This window comes from Phyllostomus hastatus, unplaced genomic scaffold, assembly GCF_019186645.2.
Source record: "Phyllostomus hastatus isolate PE091 unplaced genomic scaffold, TTU_PhHast_1.1 phas_scaffold_585, whole genome shotgun sequence".
In the NCBI taxonomy this organism is placed as follows: domain Eukaryota; kingdom Metazoa; phylum Chordata; class Mammalia; order Chiroptera; family Phyllostomidae; genus Phyllostomus; species Phyllostomus hastatus.
In genome coordinates, this window is record NW_025334037.1 from 888358 (window position 1) to 911725 (window position 23368).

The following is a 23368-nucleotide window of genomic DNA, read 5'->3' on the forward strand; positions in this document are numbered from 1 at the left end:
AAGACCCAGATTCTCCTCCATTCTGGTCAGGCATCTGAGAGCCCCAGTCTTCCAGAACATAACACAACCCTTGAATTAAAAAAGGTCTTTGAGAAAACAGTTGTCATAATGCCTATGTGCTTGACACCATGTGAGAAACAGCAACCAGTAAGTCATCAGCCGGATAAGTGAGCATAAAATATGACAACAACAAATGGAAGCACTGACAATGGAAGGAAGCGGCAAGAGCTCACAGAGGAGTCCAGGCCATAACACACAGACTAATTTGTCTCAGCTTTCTGATTCTTGAGAACAGTAACCTGCAACCCTTCAAACCTGGGTAAAAAGCTCATAATTAATGAGTCTATGTTTGTAGTGACGGCAATGAGTCAACAAGAAACTACATTTGATTCATAATGCCATTTAATACAATTTGGGCATTAGAAACGACTTTGTAGGTCTCCTTATCCAACCTTCTACCCAATGCAGAAATCTTTTTCAAAATGATCATTCCACCTTTCACTTTCAGTGAAAGAGAATTTAGAGGACAATCCATTTAATTGTGCTAAACACTTATATCTTCATACTACTCTGAGCTTTAGCTTTTTCTTCTGCAAAACAGTGAACAATACTACCTTCTTTGCGAGGGTTAGTACAGTCCCCGGAATACAGTATAACTGTAACTACAGTTATAGCAGATGCTTCCCTCCAATTGCGTCAGGATGTGCCTCTCTATAACCTCCACCTACCGGACATGCCTGCTTTCTTGTGCCAGGAAAACACTTTCCACATGACAGTCTGACAGCTCTTAAGAAGTCATGTTGCCATTGTCCTTTTCTGGATGCTCTACATCTTATATACACATCCCTGGCTTATGAATGACATCTTCTCCACACACAGTCCTTAATACTGCCACATAGAGATAAATCAACTAAAACACCATCATCTTCACATGAACCTTTCTTAGTCCAAGTTCTCTCTCACTGTGCAAGTGCAACAAATTTTTAAAAATGAAAGTCAGAATGTATTTTTTAACTCCATTAAAACTTAATATTGTTGGTATCATTCCATTAAGATGATTATGAATCTTGATTCTGTCCCTCGTTGCTTAAGAGTCAGGTTGGGTAAACCTTTTTATACTTTTAATATGTAGAATGGACAAAAATAAGACAGAAAGCCTTCCGAGGTGGAAAGATAGTCATCTGAGTAGCAATAGAACCCTAATTCTAGATTATGATAACCACTGGCATAAAGGTTGTTTCTTGTTGACTATTTACTCATACTGTTTAAATATTTAAAATATTAACATAAAGTTTTTATCATCTATGGAACCCATTTATTTGGAATATCACTGAGATAATGGCTTTAACTATATATTTAGGTTCATTAAACCCTTCCCCTTCCCAAACCTCTTCTATTTGTTTGAACTAAATAATATTTCCTTTTCTAGAAGTGTTCTCATACTGATGAGCCACCATAAAAGTTTGTTCTCACCCTCGCTGGTGTGGCTCAGCGGATTGAGTGCTGGCCTGAGAACCAAAGGGTTGCTGGTTTGAACCCAGTTAGGGCACATGCCTGGGTTGTAGTCAGATCCCCAGACAGGGATGTGCCAGAGACAACCAGTAGATGTTTCTCTCTCCCTGTTTTTCTCCCTCCCTTCTTCTCTCTCTAAAACTAAAGAAAAATAGCCCTGGCTGGCGTAGTTCAGTGGATTGAGTGCAGTCTACGAACCAAAGTGTCGCAGGTTCAATTCCCAGTCAGGGCACATGCCTGGGTTGCACGCCATGACCCCCAGCAACCGCACACTGATGTTTCTCTCTCTCTCTCTCTTTTCTCCCTCCCTTCCCTCTCTAAATATAAATAAATAAAATCTTAAAAAAAATAAAAGAAAAATAAAACCGTTAAAAAAAAACTTTGAGGGAATACTATATGCCAACCACCTTACATAGATTATCTCATTTGACATTGTAAAGTAAGTACTATTATGAGTTGTTTTACAGATTCCAAACCAAGCTCAGAGAAGCTCATTAATTTGCCCGAGGACATATAGCCAGTAAGAGGGAGAGCTGAAGGCCAGCAGCGATAGAGGAAATGAGGACAACAAAGCCTTGTGTTCAGAACACCCTATGAGACAGATGCTGATGCAGCAATTAGGCTGTTCCCGGCTTCCCCACCCTCCAGGGGCCCTGACACAGACGCTCTGTCAGACACACATACACACAGGGGAAGATTTCACTTTATTGTTACATCAATCTCACAAATAAACCCAACAGAGCCAGAAACACTGAGCAGATAAAGTGCTAATGCAGAGGTCTGGCAACAGAGGGAGGAAGTAATCCAGTTTGTCTCCTCCATGTCCCCAACCTGGAAAGATATTTCTATTACACAAGAGTGAGGGTAGCTGACGCACCAAGCAATCGTTCTATAGACACTTTGAGCTAAGGAACAGAAAATCTTACCAGATGGGATCTGTGCAGGGCAAGGAAATAGAAAGGTCAGAAAACATTTGTTCCTCAAACAAGTCAGACATAGAAATACCAAATGACAAAAACAGTCTTTTCCAAACTTTCTGTGTTTGAGATGGACATCTAGTAAGGAAGGGGAGGGGTACCAGTTCTAAGAGCTACTTCTAGCTACTGCCTGCCTGTGACGTAGGTAGCTACTCTCTTCCTATACGCTCAGTCAGAGGTGCCAGAGAGAATTTTCTAGGATTCTGGGAAGAACTGACCTTACCTGCTTACCTTGCCAGCACCCCCTGCCCCCAAAATAGACCCAGTGCTCCCTAATGAATAACAAGGAGATACAGGCTATCAGAGTAATCAACTTGGCAGCATTTAAAGATTAATGAAGCTCAAGATTTCCCATAATTGTCTTTAGACATTTTAAGGTACCTCTATCAAGCCTGAGGTTTAAAACATAATTTGGTTAGTAAATTCAAGTGATTTGACTACATTGAGATTATGATGCCCTAAGCTCAAATTGCCCCAATTGTTTCTATTCCAAAATTGGAAAACCACTGACTAATTCTCAGATGCCAGAAAGATCACTAAAGGTCATCTGCCTTCCCCCTGATGCCATATAATCCTGAACTCAAAGGGCCAGAATCAGTCTCATCGTTCAAGTACCTGAGAATTCCTGGTCTCACTGGTCCACAGGGAATCTATATAAGGACAAACCAGGCCAAGGAATTTCCAACAAGCCTCACCTGTAGCCAGGAGCCAAGGCTTGGAGTGGAACTTCAACTAGGGAAGGAAGGGGTGAAGCATTTCATCTCAGTCCTAGGATAAGAAGCAGACCAAAGTGCTGTCATGACAGGTGGGGGGTGGAGAATAGAGAGGCCTTAGTGGAAAGGCATGAGTCCCCATAGGAAAGAAAATGGAGTGGAGGTAGAGGGGGCAATGAAGGCTGGTGACCTGGGAGCACCCCTGCTAAAGCTTCAAAGGTGACCACCTCTACTGTGGCTACGCTTAATTTCCATCTTATTTCCTCTACAGGGGCTGATAGGAACGGGGCCTCATGGATGACCCAGGATAACTGGTTGCAGCTGTTAAATGGAGGTCATCAAGTCTCCTTCTAGTCTCGAGGGAGCTTCTGTAGGGCTAAAAACATTCTGAGTTCCAAAGAGTTGTTTGGTAGGGGCAGCAGCTAAATGCTAGACGAGACTGTTGGTGGGACCTGGCAAAGTTCAAAGTGGGATCCATTAAACACTCTGGGAACTCATGCTATGAATCAAGGGTAGACGTGGGAATCTCCTAAAAGGATACCCACAGTTGGCTATTTTCCTGACTTCTCCAGGCACTTCTATGACCAAATTGAAGAAGAAATGCCATTATAGGTGTCTGTGTGCCCAAGCTGATATCCCCAACAAAAAGCTTCAGGAAGTCCTTGTAATCTTCAGCTCTTTGAAAAGAGGGGTCAGGAAATATTGGGCAGTCAGAAAAAGTTCTCCTTATTAACACTGCCAGCTCCTGCCTTCCCACTTCCGTCACACCAGGACAGAGCTAAAGAGTATTCAAACCCTCAATTCCCTGCCTGGAAGTCTCCTTCCCAGAAAAATTCCCCTGTGGTAGGCCCCCCACCAAGTGATTCGATCTAGTCCTCCCTTCCATTCTGGACCTGCTCCAGGTTTTTCACCTTGTTTACCTACTCCTGTTCTCAGCTGCTCGAGTCCATGGCAGACAAACAACAGGCTAGGCAGAGATAGTGGCTGCGTCTTGGGAGTATTAATGTCTAACAATGATACCCAGATTACCAGTATTTACTGAAGCCTTCAGTTCCATCTCAGAGAGTAATTAACGTTCTTCTGTCTGTGGTTCCTTCCCGTCCTCCCCTTCAAGAAATTCCAGGTGAAAGACCATCTCGTTGATCTTTGTACCTTCAGCTTTTAGGTACCAAGACAAAGGCCTGAATATGACAATTTGGGGCAGGGGAATTTCAGTGGGCTTAGCTCACAGGAGGGAGGGATACCCAGTCCTCCTTGCATCCATCCCCAAAGCACATTCCTCCCCTACTCTGCCTTTTTACAAACCCCCATCTCTTCATCTTCCTCTCAAGTCTTAAAGGTAAAGGAAGCAGCATGGGAGAACGAACACAGCCTTGGCTTGTCAGTAACTGAGTTCTAGGTCCCTTCTGCTACCGACTCTGTGTTTGAGCTTAGACAATTCACTCACCTCTCCGGACCTTTAAATGAAAGGGTTGAATTAGATTATCTCCCTGGGCTCTTTCAGATCTCAGATCTATTCATACTTGACAAATCAATGAATGAATTAGAAGAGATGTTAATTCTGAGACATATCCTGCACCTATCTGAAATAGCTGAAAGGAGATAAAGGTCGGGTTCCTGTTTATTATACATTTTAGCTATAGGAAAAGTAGCAAGTGTACTTATGGGGAAATAGAACCTGGCAGCCCCTATATTTGACTAATAAAAGCAAGTTCCTGGAAGAAGCAGAGAAAGAGGCCACAAGTGAGACCTGGCAGTGTCAAAACGTCTATATTAAGTGGTCAAAGGAGTAGAAAACAATGGCTATAACCAGACAAGATCTCTAAGCACAGACTAAAGTCTAGAGAGGTCTGGGTGGGAAAGAGCCCCTGTGGCTTCTACTAGAGAAAAGGACTTGGTCCACGGCAAGTTGCTACTGCATTTGGTTCAAACCCCGTTTTCTCCATCTGTCCACCTGGTGTGTGTGCACCTGTGCAGACACGCTGCAGGCTGCAGTTATGCTTCTGAAGTGCTGCAAGGAGAAACAAACAGAAGCAATGATACCAATTCAAGGACTTTAGGAAGGCAAGCATAAGTTTAGTTTAAAAGCTACTTATTTCCTCCACCACTCTGTGCAGTATCATCACTGCTCATTCTGAACTGTGAGTGAGCTAGAGAGTTTTGTAAGATGGTGAAATGTGGGGGTGGGGAGGGTGTATCTGTAGTGTGACTGAAGGCCACAGGCAGAACGCAACCCATGGGGATGGCTGGGGCGGGGGGCAGTGGTGGAAAAAAACCCAAGGTAATGGATGTTTAACTAGACTTACTGTGATGATCATTTTGTAATATATACAAATATTGAATCATTATGTTGCATACCTGAAACTAATATAATATGTTAATTATGCCTAAAAAAAAAGAACACAATCCCACATCCTGTATGAGAACCCCTCTGGTTAATAGCAAATGGATTTGACTTGATCCAACCCATTTGGACACTCACTTGTCTTCATTCAGGGAAACTGTCTCCACAAAAGGGATTTCTTCTTTGTCTGTTTTCCCCACGATCAGCTGGTGCTTATCCAAGTTTATGATGCACTGAAAACAAAGGAGAATCATTGGTTACTGTTAATGATCTCACTTTGGGGATGTCCATATAAGATGACCCCTTCCTCAGAGAAGAAATATCAAAGGGAAAGTAGAACCAATCCTACCTTCAGGGATCGAAGAGTCTGGAGACCAAGGGACAAGTTTTTTTCATTGTCCTCTAATAAAAAAAATTAAAATTCAGCCATTTCCATACTGATTTAGAAGTCAGCCTTATCACCATTAGTTCCCATCCAACCAATCAGTCATCCATCCATCCATCCAATAAATATTTGTTCTATCAATCTAATAAACATCTGTTGTGCAATTTCCCAGATCATTATAGAGAAAAGTCAATAGAACCAAGATTCAAACCCTGGTCTTTTTAACCAAGATTCAAAAGCAGGTCTTTTTTTTTTTTAATCCTCACCTAAGGACACCTTTATTGATTTGAGAGAGAAAGGAAAGGAAGAGAGAGAGAGAGAGAGAGAGAGAGAGAAACATCAATTGGTTGTCTCCTATATGTGCCCTGACTAGGGATCGAACCTGCAACCTAAGTACATGCTCTGACCAGGAATCGAACCTGCAACCTCTTAATGTACAGGATCATGCTCCAGCCAACTGAACCACCCAGCCAGGGAAAACCCAGGTCTTTTTAACTTTAAATAAAAATCAAGAACTTAGAGTAGTTTAGAATAGAACACATTAGGGAGAGTAATAGATTGTGGGAAATTATCAAGGGATTTACGGCATAGGAGTAAGAGGATCTTGCCCTCTACCTCAAAGTAGCTCATGGAAAGCTCTGAGGGGCCACTTTCACTGGCATACAAAATGTTTGTTGTCTTGCCCCCTTCCCGTTCTTTTTTTTCAAGAGTAATCCTCAACTTGCCTTGAATGTAGCCGAGGGTCCCACTGGTATTTTGGAGGGCAATAATTGGGACTCGGTCTACAGTACAGAAAATTGAAAACCTGGGATTTTGAAGAAGTCAATATTTACAGACATGAGATCTCATGAGTAGGAAGAGGATTTACATTGGGGCCCATAGGTCCAGTCCCCAGTTCTACTCACCAACCACAGCTGCTGGGCAGTCCAGGCGGAGGGAGCCCAGTGTGATCACTAGGTGCTCAATCTGGCCCACTACTTTCAGATGCCGGGGTAGAGAAAGCTTCTCTCCTTCGTGCTTGTGAGATCTGACATGCTCCTTGAGTCTGCACCAGAGGAGAAGATACCAGAATCCTCTTGACAGAGGTTTCTGATGGAATCTGGCAATATCTACCTTCTGACCCATAGTTGAAATTTTCCAGGGATTTCCTGGGATCAATTTACAAAAAAAGTGCTAGCCAGTCTACACTTCTTGTTTTAGCATGTGTCCTAAACGTGCCAGGGGATATAAGAAAAACAAAAAATGCAGCTCCTGTTCATAAAGAGATACACCACCATGTGCATTGGTAAAAGATAAGAGTTGACACACTCAGAGAACCCTATTCTGCAACCTAACATCCCCACTCATGTGCAAGGCAGCTTAGTTAACAAGTCCTTTTACCCCTCTGTGGGTAACAGATCTCAGCGAGGGCAGGTCGATTCTAATTTTAGAAGATACTTTGTTCAATGTCTAATTTTCTCTATGTCTTTTTTTATTTCAGTCTACCCTCATCAGTTAGTCTTAGGCTATAAGTTTAATGTCAGTAAGTGCATTGATACTGATATCGGCAAGGAATATCATGGAGAAAGTTCCAACTAATTTAACTTGCCTGTGCAGGGGAGGAAGGAAAGAAACAGCATCCAAGGTTTCACAGTTATGTAACATGATGGGAACAGCTAGCACCCGAACCATTATGGGTTGGTGGATAAATACTTAATTATGGACTTTCTGTGCCAATACTTCTGCTTTACTCCATTTCCTCTCTTTTAGTGTTATAGCCTATCCAAAAAAATAATAATTGCAGCTTTACAGATGGTTATTAATTCCTCTGGAATCATGGCAGTCTGCTGCCTAATTATGCACCAGGACATTATTAGTCTTTCTGGAACCATCATGTTGCACTTTATCTCATCTTTTTACCACATTAAAAAGCCCAGGGTTCTTCCCACAAGTACACTTGCGTCTTGGACTCCACCCACCACCCTGTATAGCAATGTACAAAACCCACAGAGGCAGCTTCAAAGAGACACAGTGATGGTGAAGGTGGAGAGCAGGGTAGAAACAAGAAGGGACAGATCATGTAGTATAGGTCACTGATTCCACAAATCAAGTCTTGTGCAAGCCCTACCTAAGAATATGAACACCTTGAAAGCAGTTTAAAATGGGCCATTATATCTACCCTAGTGATTGTGTCAATGCAGAGGTTTGGGCTAGAGAATTATTTGTTGTGTGTAGGGATACAAAAGTGGAAAAGAATGCTGGGTCGATCCTCCCAATTCTGGGCTATATCTCAGTGCCCCTCTGGTACTTTGGAAGAAAGAGAAGGAAGAAGAAATGAAAGTACAGATTGAGTGAAAAGGAGGAAGGATACAAAATGGCTTCCTCAGACTAAAAGAGGGAGAATTCATTACCAGCTGTGAGAGAACTGAAGACATTCAATACATGAGGTATCTGCCTCTCACATCCAAAACCCAGCAGGCGCGGAGGTAAAATGTCATTTTACATGTTCTTCAGAAAGAGAAAAATGCACTAAGAAACTTTTGGTTAAGGACCGCTATTCAGGCCTGGCAGCAAGAGCAGTCCCATTCCAAGTTCAGACTGATGCTTCTTGGGACAGGCAGTGTGACCTTCACAAGGACCCTAATAAGCTAAAGCCTCCCACATTCCCTGCTGTTACTCATGGAGGTTATACCAACAGGACAGCTCCTACTTTGATGTTTGGGCAGGGCACAAATGCGGAGCACGGCATGACACACAGCAGCCAAGAATCTCACATTCTCATTCCAGAGCCCCGTGGTCTTTCCTCAAAACATAATATGTGGGAGTTAATGGAAAGTCTGAGGCTTTCCTGGCTCACTGATTCCTCCCAGGGGCCCAAGGACCCTCACTCTGTCCCTCTACTACAGACTGGATCCAGCTGATACTTTTAGCTCTGCATCCTTCTCTTGGAGCCTCTGTGGCGACCTTCACCATCTCTGACCTCAAAAGAAATTCAGGCAAAGAGTGATTAGCATCTGAATTCCATCCATCCATCCAGTACAATTCCACCCAGCAGCTACTTACCCCAGTCTATACACACAGGCTGAAGAGATGAGATTATACTGACAGCCTGTGTCAATCAGGGCTTTCACATCCTTTCCAGCACACTGTGGAGAGGAAACACACTGTTCAATAAGAGCAAGGGAAGGGAGATCTGGAGAGCAAGTAGCAGATGTCATGTGAATGGCAGGGATGGAGAGCATCTTCACAATATGGAGAGGTAGCATCCCATCTTTACCCACAGCTGAGTCTCCTTTGAGGGGCTCTTTTCCCTGCTGGACCTAGAGCTGGCAGAAGATCCCAAAGGAATTTGGGTGTTTCATTCTATATATTAAGTAGATCTTGTGTGTGTGTGTGTGTGTGTGTGTGTGTGTGTGTATGTGTGTATCACACAGCCCTATGCAAATTTGATGAATGTTTTGGTCTTTTCCCATAAGGGTGCACACGCATGCAAATACTGCATATGCCTTGTCTGTTGCATGGAGTGCCCTCCTTGAAACTCATTTATGAATTCTATGGTAAAGACCCACATGCTGCACACAATTTGGAGGTAAGAAACCCACTATTAGGATCACAATAAGCCCAAACCGTACTTGCCAGACAACCCTGGAAAAGCTGTTCTCAGAACAGTACCTGGCAAGAAACCAAAATCATGTCATCATCCTCAGACCTCTTCAGTCCCTCAGACTTGGCCTGATTGAGTTTGTTGGTCTTGGAGGTCCAAGGAACACGACTGCTTCGGAGCTTGGACAGGTTGGTTTCCATGAGGCGCCTCTGCAGAATGTTATGTGGTTGCTTGAGGAAGAGAAAGCAGAGGCTTCTTAAATGGCAAGTCATTTTTCCCATTGTCCCCCATGTACCACTGAAATAATGAAGGAGCCTCACATAACAGCTCTACCTTTGCTGCTTATTTATTCTCCCTTCAAGTAGGAACATGATTGGTATTGTCAGAGCAGGTACTATAAACCACTTTGCAGGAGACTACCCTGAATGAAAAGAGCAAGGTGGGACACTAAAAACTGTGGCTAGGGCCAATGAATAGTCAATGGCTACAGAGGACTAAGGGACCCTTGTGATTTGGACTACCTGGGCTTATGCCTTCCCACCCCTTCCTTACAAAGGCATTTCAGGAGAAAAGTGGCCTTTTCCTGTGTGGAACAGGTGTACCTTCCAGGTGACTTACAGAAGGGGCAGCTTATTTCCACAGGCTGAAGAAACCTGCCTTTGGACGAACTGTCAGAAGCGCTGCCTATTTCTATTTCAAGTCTGACTCCCCCACAGCCTTATATGTACCCGGTCCATACACATATGCCTTACTGGCCTGAGGACTGAGTTATCTGTGGTTGGAGGGGTGGGAAGACAGGAATTGAGACCTGCTAAGCAACCCTCTCAAGAGACACACTTTGGAATGTGGCAGAACCCACAGGAATCATCCTTACTGATATCTTCTAAACCTCAAAGAGTATAAGACAACTCCTGCCATATGCTTGTCATCCATTTCCTTCTCTTCAATGGACCAAAAAGTGGGAGTATAAAAGGTGCAGAGACTGACCAAGAAGAAAAGGATTTGACTTGACCTTATATCTGTGTCAGGGTATCTACTATTAGAAAGCAGAATGAACAGTGTGATTTCAAGTGTGCTCTTTGACTGAGCTTAGGAGAGAGTTCCCAGGGCAGATGTGTCCATGTGCTACTGTTTCCACCCAAAGTGGCCTCCAGAAAGTATAAGCTACCTCCTGATAAGAAGTTGTTGACCTGAGAAATTTCTACACAAAGCATCTTATTCCCAATTTACATTATCATTCAAAATCCCTCAAAGGATAGCATCTAACCCTAAGTTTCTATGTAACACATACCAGATGGCACTCCAATTCTAGGGGAAGATAATCACTCTCAGAAGCCCAGAGCCTAGAACTTTCCCAGGGAAGGCAGAAAGATGAAGTCAGAGCCATGACTCACTGTAACCCTGGTGAGGTGAAGACATGTATTCCCAAAATACTCTGAATCTTGGCAAAACAGATTCTAAATTAGTATCCTTGAGAAAAGGAGAGAAAGAGGTAGTTTAAAGAAAATGAGCTTCTTAAGTTGATAAGGAGCTAGAGGAAGTGCTAACTTAGATTTCCTGATGTGCCCCTGGGAGAATGCTTTGCTCCTCAAAAGAAATAGAAATTCTTCATTCTTATCTCTCTTGCTAATAAGCCTAGACTCCTAACTCAAGTTATACTAAAGCAGGGTGTTCGCTTCTGTCAAGTGCATGCTTAGTAGGACCAACTTGGGCAAACTGTGCAGAACTGAAAATTGCAAGGAGTTTCAAAGGCCATCTAGTCAAAGCCCTCCTCACCGAAAGCTTGGGGCTTTCCTACTATTATACGTTGGTTTGCTGAACAGCACTTTATCTGGTTACTCAGTCTTGCAGAGGAGTCTAATCACCACTGCACAGATGAGGCAAATGAGGAGCATTCTAAAATTATTTTCCTTGAAGTCATCTCTTGATTTTCCTCCCTTCTTTTTGGGCACAGGTTACAAAACATACTCAAAGTTCTAATATATCAGGAAGAAAAACCTCAGACCCCATCTCCTCAACTCTACCCGCCTCTCTAATCATATGTACCCTTGATCTTGAGTGGTCTTTTTAAAGAAAAGCCAAATAACCATGTCTAGTTCCTGATACCATCCATTTTCCCCACCGAGTCATTTTGGATGCCATAGCACCAGTAGCCACCTCCTCATTTCCAGAGCACGCAGGTATGTTTCAGCCTTCACTTTGCTTGACTACTGGAGGGCCTTTGGCCCTGCCGACCACAGTCAGCCCTGCATACCCACAGGCTTCACGGCTACAGATTCAACCAATGCAGATTGAAAATAATCAGGAAAAAAAATTTCAAGAAGTTCCAAAAAATGAAACTTGAATTTTCCACACACTGAGCACTACATTGAATCCACACAAATTAAGTGATGTACAGGCATACCCAGCTGTGGCCCATATACAAACACTACCGCATTTTATATAAGGGACTTGAGCATCTGAGAACTTCAGTGGGGGTGTGGGGGGCGGGGGCCTGGCACCAATCCCCCATGGATACTGAGGGGTGACTGTATTCCATTATTTGTTCTTTTCTTCAGTAACCAAAGAAGGTTCAAACACAATACATGCTCAATGTAAAATATGCACATATCACTGAAGCATATAAAATTAAAAGGGACAGGTTCCCCAACCTCTCAACCCCTGCCTACAAATAACAACCGTTAAGTTTAGAAGTATATCCTTTGAAAGAATTTTAATAGTTACAAACATACAAAAAATAGAATCATATTATAACACTTCTAAAATTTTCTATTCTTGTTTAACATATGAAACAATTTTCTGTTGGTACATATAATTCTCTTTGTTTACTCTTGTAACTAAAAGTATTCAGAGTACAGTTTGAGAATTGGAAATTCACAGCCATTAAACCCGTATGGACCTCAGAGCTGTGTTTCTGTGGTCATTTTATTATGCCTGCATGTTTTCAATGACAGTGTAACTATACACTTCTTCGAAACAAAATTTCACTAAAATGATGGCCAAGGAATAAAAAAGGCCTAAACCTAGAAGAACAAGGGGAACAGTAAATAAAACAACAAAAAAAGAAAGAGGTGCTGACAAAATTTTGGAATCTGAAGGGCAGACATGAAAGTGGTAAGTGACCTAGACTAGAGAAAGCTGAGTGAGTCACACCATTCTGCTCTGGGGTGGCAGAGACTGCCAGCTGTTCATCGAAATCCATGTTCTCCTTTCTTGCTGGGGAGACTTGAAGATTATGTTTCCCAGCCTCCCCGCAGTGGGGCATGCCCACATGACTCAGTTCTAGCAAAGAGAATATGGGTAGAAGCGATGTGTGAGACTTCTAGACCTGGACCATGAAAGTCTCCTGTACACACTCCTCCATATTCTTTTCCTCTTCTCATTGGCTGGAATGTAGACAACCCCTAGGGTAACCTTCTTGGAGGTCACATGTTGAAGACACAAGAGTCACTGTCAGACTGGGTCCCTAAATGACTATGGGAGAGAGGATGGACCTGTTACTTAAGAAAATATAAATTATTATGTTTGAGCTATTATATATTTTGGGGTCTAACTATAAAAACATTTTTCCTACTCAAACTAAAACCCTGGAAAGGCTGTGGAGCTAGAGATATTAGAACCTCTATAGTTGGAAGGTATGATTAAGGTAGGAAACTAGATTAGTGCAAAGCCTGCATAAGACTCCCACTTGACCCAGTTGACTGGGAAGAATGCCAAAAATTTATTCTTTTTGTAAGAGTAAGTCAAAAGACTCTGGTTGCCAGTTTGGGTAGGCTTAAAAATGATGCACTGTCGGATTTCTAAAACAACTAAGAGAGGATGGAATAGCATATTAAGCCAGAACCAAAGGCTATGAGTTTAAAGACTGAAAGGGCCCACACTGAGCCTTGCATGATGAAAGGAAAAAGATCCACACCAACATTTCACATCACTATGAATTTCTGGAGTACTATAGATAGCAAAGATTCTAAAAGCTTCCAAAGAGAAGAAAATGACCCAAATACAAAGGATTAGGAACCAGAATGGCATAGGACTGCTCAATGGTGATAATGGAAGCTAAAAGACAATGAAATAATGCTTTTTAAAAACTTGACAGTACATACATTCTAAACCTAGCCGAACTATCAATCAAGACTCAGCAGGTACCTCCCATACATCCTCAAGAAGCTCCTGAAGGCTATGTTCCACCAAGGTGAGGGAAACCAACCAAAGAACAATGGGCGGGGGGAAAGCGTAGGATCCAAGAAATAAAGGATCCGACAGAGAAGACAGGCAAAGGAAATTCTGAGGATGGTGATGAAGGAAAAGTCATGCATATAGGTTGTGTAGTAGGTCTTGAGAGCAACCAGTCCAAAATGAAATGGGAAGATAGAAGGCTCCACGAAGGATGTCTCCAAGACAAATTAAAAAAAAAAGGAAAGAAATGGAGCTGCTAGGTCATTTTCAGTTTTAAGGTACTTAAAAGTATATTTAAATTTTACATAGAAAATTGAATGAATGAATAAATAGGCAATTAATAATTGTGAGAGAAATAAGTATGTATATGAGAAAGGAGACATAATTAAAATATATTATTTGACTCAACTGTGAATGACATGAACATAGTCATAATAATGTAAGCAGTACATGCTGATTTGACACAAAACAGTTATCTAACAGAATGTTGGTATAATAGGAAAGAGACATGATGGGGAGGCGAAGGAGAATCAAAACTTCATCTATTATAATAGAAAATCAATAAGTAATGATAAAATCAATAAGTCAAGAAGTTGTTTATTTACTTGTTTACCATTTCATCCCCCAGCTACAATGTTAACTCCACAGGGGCAGGGTGTCTTGATCACAGCCGTATCTCCAACTCTTGAGACAGTGATGAACAAACCAATCTCTACCCTTTATGTCTTCAAAAAGCCTTACTTGATGAACACCATTTAGTTCTTTCTTTCAGAATCCCTTCAGTTCTTGTACATTACATAGTTTGTACTACTTTACTTTGCACTCCATGACTGTTGCTATGTAAATTTGCTTAACTAGTTCATTTTTTATGTCTATTGAAATTCTGGCTTTCCAAGCACTGTCTTCTACATCCCTGATATCCTTCAAGATACACACTGGTAATTAGCTAGGCAGGTGCTGCAGGTGCTCTGATGGCCTTTCGGGCATAATTCTCAAGTCATCCTCCTGATATGAATCCTTCTTTATGCTTTAGCTCAACAAGGCAACTACAAACCTAAGTGGTCCCTGGTTCTCTACTGTTTCTAAAATGTTGCTTCTAAGCCCTAACCCGGGTTCACCCATCTAAACTCTAATCTGGCGAGCTCAAATGTGCTGCCTCCATCATCATCAAGAGCTTCCGAAGGAAATGGGCTCTGTGGGCAGTGCTATTTTCTGGAAATAGTTGAGGTTCCTCAATCTGGCATACAGTTTGCTTAATTATCTCTTCTAATCAGGCTGTAGGCGGGAAGAATGCAGGGAGAAAGGAAATAGATCATACTGCAGGATGCCACACAATATGATTTGTGCAAGAACTTCTAAGGCTACTTTCGCATTCCCTTTACCTATGCTGCGCTGAACCCAGACAGAATCAAACTAATGGAATTCTATGGTCCAGAGAATGGACCAGAGTGGAAAACAGGAAGGATGACAGAAGTCTGCCTCTTTGTAGCATTTACTTCCAGAGGAGAAACCCAAGGTTTCTAGCTAGCAATAGAACCACAGTTAGAACCACCAGAAATAGGGGTCAGTAAACACAGCCCCCAAACCAAACCCAGTCTGCTGCTTATTTTTGTAAATAAAACTCATAAACTCTCTATGACTGCTTTTGTACAACAGCACAGTTGAGTAGTTGAGACAGAGACTGTTCAGCCTATAAAGCGAAAAAAGTTACTATCTGGTCCTTTACAGAAAAAGTTTACCAACTCCTGGCTTAGAGTAGTATTTAAAACTATAGGCTTTGGAGTCAGACAGAGCTGAGGTCAAGTTAGTAAGTACCTTGTAGTGCTTTTGTGAGGATTAAATGACATGATCTGCATGAAGCACTCAAATGTTAGTAAGTATATGTATGTGTATACACATTAAATTCTATGAGTAGCCTAAAATTGAAGCTGGTTACCATTCACTTTTTCCCCTAAAAGAGCATGAAATCATTCTACTCTGCAGATAAACATGGACTCCTGATTGACTCTCACTTCAAGCCCAGTACACATGTCTCTATCCAATCTTGGAAAGGGCACCAGTATCTATGCCTCCTCTGCTTTATTTACTAGTTGAATATACAACATGTGACCCATTCTACCCCATGGGATTATAGACAGGTTGACCTTGGGCTGGCAGTTGCTCAAAAACACGTGGGGACCTATATGTTAGGCAGGCTGTCACATTGCCCAGGTCTTCTGTGTTCTGACTCTTCACCTTTGCCTTGTGATCCAATGGACACATTATTTCAAAGAAAACAGTCTTATTCCTGATTGCTGCCTGCTTGAGGATTGGTCTGAGATGGTGGTTTCTCAGCTGCCATGGCAGGCTGTACTTTTGCGAGAAGGAATTCACATATAGGCAGGGAATTGGACCAGATAGCCTGTAAGTAAGTTCATCTTACTCTGAGGTTCTATAGGGCATACTACGGAGGCAGCCTCCTCTCCAAATCATCTTGTAGTCAATTTCCTCACCAGGGAATGATGAAGCTGTACTCAGATGCTGGTCTCCATCACTATTGTCACACCAGGCCAGAGAAGTCCCTTCTTCTGCTGAACTCCTCTAGCATTTAATGACTGTAACATCTTGGCAACTAACATGGGCTTCCTGGTAGTATTCCTTCTTGGGAACTGTCTACAGCTACACTTAAATAACTAAGAGATGCCCCAAACTTGTTCAAAAATCAGATTCCTGATTTTTAAAAAATTATTGTTATTTCCTGGCTGGCGTAGCTCAGTGGATTGAGCTCAGGCTGCGAACCAAAGTGTCGCAGGTTCGATTCCCAGCCAGGGTACATGCCTGGGTTGCAGGCCATAACCCCCAGCAACCACACATTGATGTTTCTCTCTCTCTCTCTCTATCTCCCTCCCTTCCCTCTCTAAAAATAAATAAATAAAATCTTAAAAAACATATTGTTATTCTATTACAGTTGTCCTGACTTTGCACTCCTCCTGATTCTTATTCTCCATCCCTAACCTGCTCCTCCTGTAGTCTTACCCAGGTCAGTAAATGACAAGTTGATTCTTCCAACTGCCAGATCAAAAACCTTGAGGTTATTTGTGATTACTCTTCCCTTCAGATCCTTAATCCAATCCATCAAGTAAGCTTGTCAGTTCTGCCTTCAAAGTATATCCAGCACCTGATCTTTCCTTGTCCCCTGAACTGCTATCACACTGCTGTGAGCCACCTTCATCTTGCACCTAATTGGTCTCCTGGCTTCTACTCTCACCCTCTACAGCCTAATCCATACAATGATCTGAGTAACATTTTTACAGAGTAAATCATGTCATGTCACCCCTCTGCCCAAAGTCTTACACTGGCTTTCCATATTGGATTAAAAGCAAAATATCTATATAATGACCTAAGTACTCTGGCATCCCATCACCTCTCTGATGTTATCTCCCATCGCCTTCCCTCTTGCTCATTTTGCTCTGGCCAGAATGACCTTCTCATAATTCTTCAATCACTTCAAGCACACTGATCATTCAGGCCTTTGCACTTGCTGTTCCTTCTGCCTAGAACATTCTTCACCAAGATATTTTGCTAATTTCCTTCAGTATCTTTTAAAATGAAATTGTATCAGCGATGCCTCCCCTGACCACCCTATATAAAATAGCAAGGTCCCACTCTACCCTACCCTGGCCACTCACTGCACTCCCTATCCCCCTTACCCTGGTTTATTTTCTCCATAGCACCTATCGCTTCTTGATATATATCTACTTGCTTTTATTTTCTGCCTTCTCTCAACAAGAATGTAAGTTCCATAAGGGCAGGGACTCTGATTCACTAGTATATCTTGAATGCCTATATTACTGCCTGACATGTAATAAGTGTCCAATAAATATTTGTAGAACAAATTAATTTGCTCTCTTCTTCCTCTAATCTATATGCTCCCTACAGAAATTTTGCTATCTTCTTATTTGTGGTTCTAGCATCTATCAAGTGTTCTGACCACAGCAAGTGTTCAGATAATGTTTGCTATTATTAGGACACAATCGCAGCTCTGGAAATCTTCAGTTTGCACCAGATCCTGGTGTTATACTGGTATTTCATGTTCCTTTTCCAAGGCCCCAAAGTTCTTTGGTTCAAAACCTGTAGCATTATAGATGTCTTGTGGCATTATGAATAGCTAAACTACAGGGTACTGCCCATGGCTGTTCTAACTGACAGATTCTGATCAGGTACATCAGACATTCAGAGTACAGGGCTGGCCATTTCATGGTCAGTTGGCTTTGCTGTGTGTGTTCCACCGTCTTTCCTTCCCCTGGCCTTCATTCCTAATTCCAGTAAGTTTTGCTAAGGCATTTGGTTATAAGCAGAATCACTCGTAGATAGGAACACAAAACTCTTTCTATTGCTAGACAACTATGGATTTGGCCTGATGCTAATACTATTATATTGGAAAGACTGCACATTATCCTATGACACGAGTGTTTTGAAAACTTAAAAAGTCCTTACCACTGTGAGAAAAACATTTATGAACCTGGTAGCTAAAACAAAAGAAACTCCAAGATTTTTTCTCCAGTTTCATCAATTAAAAAAAAATAACTCAAATAAAATATTACTCATACCTCTGATTTTGGCTCTTAACATTAGACAGAAAAAAATCTCAAGATGAAAGGATACACAAAATAAGAGAGCCAGACATAAGAAATAAGTTAATTATGCACTTAATTTGCATAGCAGACTGTGTAGCAGCCAACTACACATGAAACAGAAAGAGGGCAAAGGCACTTCCCTGGGGCCAAGAGAATAAGACCACATTTGATTGCCTACTGGTGCTCTTTGCCAATCCACAAAAAGTTGGCAGTCCAGTATTAAACAGCAAAAGTTACAGACAGCTTGGCAAAAGGTAGATAATTAAGTAAACCCAGTAATATCATTCTAATATAGGTCACTGGTAGGAAAAAAAACAACCCACAATCCTCTCACTGGCACATACCCCAGAGTCAATTAAAGCTAATTTATTTTTCCCCTTGTCTCTCTCTGGTGCCATCTTCTCCTTATTCTTGTCTTCCTTCTACTGCGTTTTTACTATATACCTCTTCAGTCAATGTTGGCATCCTCAAAATTTCACTTCAATATGAAAAATTGAGTCAACACTGGTCTATATTACAGATATACCCTTAAAGTGAAGTGATAGAGTACTTCTAAGATTATTCTAAGATTATATTGAGGCAGCAAAATCAGTTCCAGGAGAGCTTAAGCAAGCCACCTCACTCCAGTACTCACAGCTCTCCTGGTCCAATCACAGTCAGCCAGGCTGTGACCTGTTTTAACTCTTTTCTGCAATCATCTGCACATAAAAGGTGTGAGAACGGTGAGAAAGGGATATCAACTCCATGGCAATGGGGGGTAGAGGTGGAGAAAGTGTGAACCACAGTTCAGGGTCTCACAGTAAACTGCCCTGTGTCACATCCATGGCAATAACCTGCTTTCTGAGGATGCTTCCTTCTTCCAGCCTACTGCTAATCAGCTTCTGTGTGGTTCAGTTGAGACAGACTGGAGTCAGAAACACAGATGGAATTCTTCCTACACAGGATGAAGTAGTATAAGGAATGCTAGGCAGAAGGATGGAGAGGTAGTTTCTCAGGGATAGGAAACTCCTTGACAGCTCAGGAAAAACAAATTTCAATCATATCTTAAATGAAATGAAAGGAAGAAAAACATTCCACATTTTACTTCTTTTTCTAATACTTTCTTCTTTATTGGTTCCTGTGGCTTCCAGGAGCTAGGATTATTTTGGCCTGAATGTAAGAAGACTTGGACCTGATTTGCTAAATAAATCTAAACTGCTTTGAAGTGAAAGAAGGGAAAACAGAGAGTTATCTTTTTTTTCTGGGAATACATTTCAGTTACCACTCTAAGCGAGCCTGAAGCAGACTGACAATCCTGTGACTTGTGCAGGAAAAATACCTTTGAAAAAACAGAGCAAGATAACTGGGTAGACTTTCTTGCATATAAATAACTAAAAATGACTCTCATCACAATGAGGGAGGGCAAATCTGATATTAGTATCTGTGTGTCATTAAGGTCGTTTAAAAAAAAACCGATTCAGAACTCTGCTCTCAATAGTTATTCCTGAGCTGGAAATGGCAATTTCAGTGAACCAGGCTGATATGCCCCTCCCCAAATCAAACATTCTAAAAGCCAAAAAAAAAACAAAAAAACCCAAACCTGGAAAAATTACAGAGTACCTATTTCATTTGAAAGGCATTCAATTACTGTTTCATAAGTTATTGCCCCAATGAATAAAATGGCTATGGAACTTAGGAAAACAAGTAAACTACAAGAAAACTCCAGATAAAACTACAAACCTAAACATAAATTCGGCCCAGGACCACTGCAGTGACTGAAGGATGACAGTCAAATACAGTTCTTTAAAAAGGTGACCCTTAGCCATCCGTCTCCCTCTGTATCTGGAGGGCAGCATGGTCTTCCAACCCAGACCTCCAGTCCCGGGGGATTCTCCTTAATGCGAAGAGCAACCCTCCTAGAAAAAGCCCGCCCCAGCCCCAGCCCCAGCCCCAGCCCCGCCCCAACCCCACACGTTAGCAGGTCAGTGAGTTGGAGACTCCTGGGCTCCGCCGTCTACCCCCTCTGTGGGGGGTGGGGGGAGGGGTGGAGTAGGAAGAGAGATGATTATGATGAAGAGATGTTTGGGGTTCAGGAAACCTCCACGTTTGACCCTTCTTTCCTGTCCCACTTCAGGATGCAAGGTCAAACGTAGGTAAGACCCAAATCAAACGAAGAAAATTTTGCATCGGGGAAAATGGGTTTAACAGAAGTCATCTGGTATGGTGACTACGAAGAAACCCACCCCTCTTCCCACTTCGTCCTCTCCTCACATCCACTAGGAGGTCATAGTACTGGCCAAGCAGCCTGTGGGGCTGCCCTAGCTGCGAGGCTCCAGCCCCTGCGATCAAAATCTGAACTGCGAATAACGGGAAGGAAAGGCGACTTGAGGGCAAGAAGGCAGGGCAGGGTCTTTTCTACTCGACAACAGACTTCAAGGGAGGAAACAGAGCCGAGGGGAGGCGCGAGCTAGAAAAGCTACTACGGAATCCTGAGAGACACTGAAGCAAGCGGATGGATGGAGAACAGCGAGACAGAGGGCAGCGGCGGGCCGGGGCGGTGACTCAGTGAAAGCGGCAAGCGGCAATGGGCTGGCCCCGGGTGGCCGCCGCGCGAGGGGATCCCGAGGCGGGCGCGGTCGCGGGCGGGAGGCTCACCGTGTCCTTGGACGAGCCCAGCTTCTTAAGGCCGTCCAGCGGCAGTAGGTCGGCCGAGTCCTTGTGGATGAACTGTACGGCTTGCTTCATCCGGCGCTGCTGCCGCAGCGACGCCGCCTCCCGCATGTCGGTCTCCTTGCGGCCGCCCTCGGTGAGGAGCCCTGAGTAAAACATCGCTGAGACTCCCGCGGACCCGCGTCCGCGCCACTCCCACGGCCCCGGCCACCCTGGTCCTCGAGCTCCTCCAGCACCGGGAGAACCGCGCGCCGCGCTCTTTATAGCCGAGCATGACGTCACGGAGAGCAGCCACTGCGCGCGCGGGGGGCGGGGCCGGCACCACTCTCGGAGCCGACACAGCGCCCCCGGCCGGCGAGCGGCTCCCAGCGTCGCAGTGGGCTGAGCATCTCAGCGTCACCGGGTCTTGGGGTAAGGGCCAACCGGGAGGAGTGAAGCTGGCGGGACTGACCCCAAGCCCCAAGTGTCCACCTTGGTCTCTTTACCCGATTGCCCTTTCCGTTGTGGGTGTCCGCGTCTGCTAGACCAGGAGGGGGTGTGGTGCCCAATGCCAGAGCAGCCTCTCAGACCCTAGCCGCTGCCGCCCCCGGATTCCCCCTCACCAGTCCACGCAGTGGCCGACCCCGGGATCACCGACAGCTGGGCCATGCCCCGAGTCCCGCCGCCCGCGCCGACACTCGGCTTCGCAAATTGCCACCTCCGCCCCTCCTTCCGATGCCTCCAGCGCCCACACTCCGGGCTCGGGAGTACGCGCGCCGCGCACTCAGAACTTGGTATCGCTCATGGTTTCTCTAACTTCAGGTCGGTCCCCACCCACCAGGCCACGTGACTGGGGAGGGGGTAGCTCCTGCGGGCGGGTTGGAGCTGGCCTTCCGGGGACCCTCCCTCCTCCTAGCACCCTCTGGCCGGGAAGCCAGGCGGGGCGGAAACCTGCAGGTCAGCCTGGGGCTGAGGAGAGGGGAGGGTCCCTCCGCGCGACTGCACACGAGTGCGAGCCTTACACCTGCTCTTTGGAACACCTGGCAGAAAAGCACGTTTCTCAGCCAACACTAGGGCTTACCATCTCTCCAGCATGTTTCCAGGATCAATTGGTTTTCTTCGTGATTCATACTCTCAAGCCATTCTTGAGAAGGCCCCAACAGGGCCTTCGGGCATCCTGGGTTCTGGCCTCAACGTTGTGACTCGTGCAAACTGCATTTCCATCCTAGGAACAACCACTTCCCTCTCCCAGCCCATCTCACTGGAACAGCGTGAAGCAGAAAGATCTGCTTTTTGTAGAAACTAACAATACAAGTAACAATAATGGCATTTACTGAAAAGTTTACCATGTGCCAGGTATTGAAATACTAAAAATGTAGTAGCTCGTGGAATCTTGGCAACAGCTTATGAAGTAGTGTTATCATTGTCCCCATTTTACGGGCCAACACCTGAGACCTTTTAACTGGCCTCCTGAATTTTGGTTCCCTTCCAATTCTTTATTGGCTACTGCCAGAGTAATGTTTTCAAACTGCAAGTGTGATCATCTCACCTCCCTGCTTAACTACCTCAGGAGGCTTCCTATTGCTCCAAAGATAAAGACCCACATTATTGCACTGTCTGCTCCCACCTGCTTCTTCACCCTGTACTTCAGCCTCATGAGCCCTCTTCCAGTTCCTTAGAGGAGCCATTCTCCCTTTTGCCAAAATTCTACCTTTGAATATCCTGTTCCTACGCATGGAATGCCCCTCTGACTTTGTTCAGTACGCAAACAGCCCTCAGCTTCATTATTGGCTTTCCCAGACCTCAGCTGCATGCTATTTCTTTAGGAAAGTCTTCTATAATCTTACAGAGAGGCTGCATTCTCTCTAATCATGTTCTATGCATCTTTCCCCGACATTTCACTTTTTTTTGGTGACAGTGGTGGTGGTGGGAGACGGTTATTGGTTATCTGATTAATGTTTATCTCCATCTCCCTCACTAATTGTAAGTTCCAAGAAGGCGACTAAGTCTTTTTCCCCTCCTTACCTTTGAATCCAAAGCATGTGGGAGGCTCTCAGTAAATACTAAGTATGGCAAGAGTTAAGGTCTTGCCCAAGGAAAGCAAGTGGTAGAAATGGTCCTTTAAACCTAGGACCTACTATCTGCTCCCCCAGAACCTGTGCTGGACCTTCCAGACCTGGAAGGGCTTGTTTTGACTTCATGAACCTGCTTTTTCTCCTCCGTTCCTGCCTTCAACACTTGCCCTAGATTCAGAGCTCATAGAGAGCTTGTGGGAAAATAAATCCAGAAGGCTGTTCACCTGGCCTCAAGGAATACCCCTCACTGCCCCCGCCCGCCCCCCCCCCCGCAAAAAAAAAAATCTACACAGAGAGCAGTATCTCCTGAAGGGGAAGGTGAGGAGGGGGTGGGATTGCAGCTTACCTTCCAGTCCCCT

At 43.8% G+C, this 23368-nt stretch overlaps 1 protein-coding gene across 2 annotated transcripts; it reads right to left on the reverse strand.

Annotated features, from left to right (window-relative positions):
- Positions 1 to 2199: 2199 nt before the first annotated feature.
- NRIP3 (nuclear receptor interacting protein 3) lies at positions 2200 to 21669 on the reverse strand. 2 transcript variants are annotated; one of them, XM_045825139.1, is made up of 8 exons: positions 21558 to 21669; positions 20941 to 21101; positions 9583 to 9744; positions 8974 to 9056; positions 6837 to 6976; positions 5896 to 5948; positions 5685 to 5779; positions 2200 to 5213 (listed from the first exon to the last, which is right to left on the reverse strand). In XM_045825139.1, exons 1-8 carry the CDS (start codon positions 21601 to 21603, stop codon positions 5198 to 5200), a joined length of 756 nt encoding a protein of 251 aa, XP_045681095.1. In that variant the 5' UTR covers positions 21604 to 21669; the 3' UTR covers positions 2200 to 5197. The 2 variants fall into 2 exon arrangements, with proteins under 2 accessions (XP_045681095.1, XP_045681096.1); XM_045825140.1 differs by lacking the exon at positions 21558 to 21669 and having other exon boundaries at positions 20941 to 21173.
- Positions 21670 to 23368: the final 1699 nt, after the last annotated feature.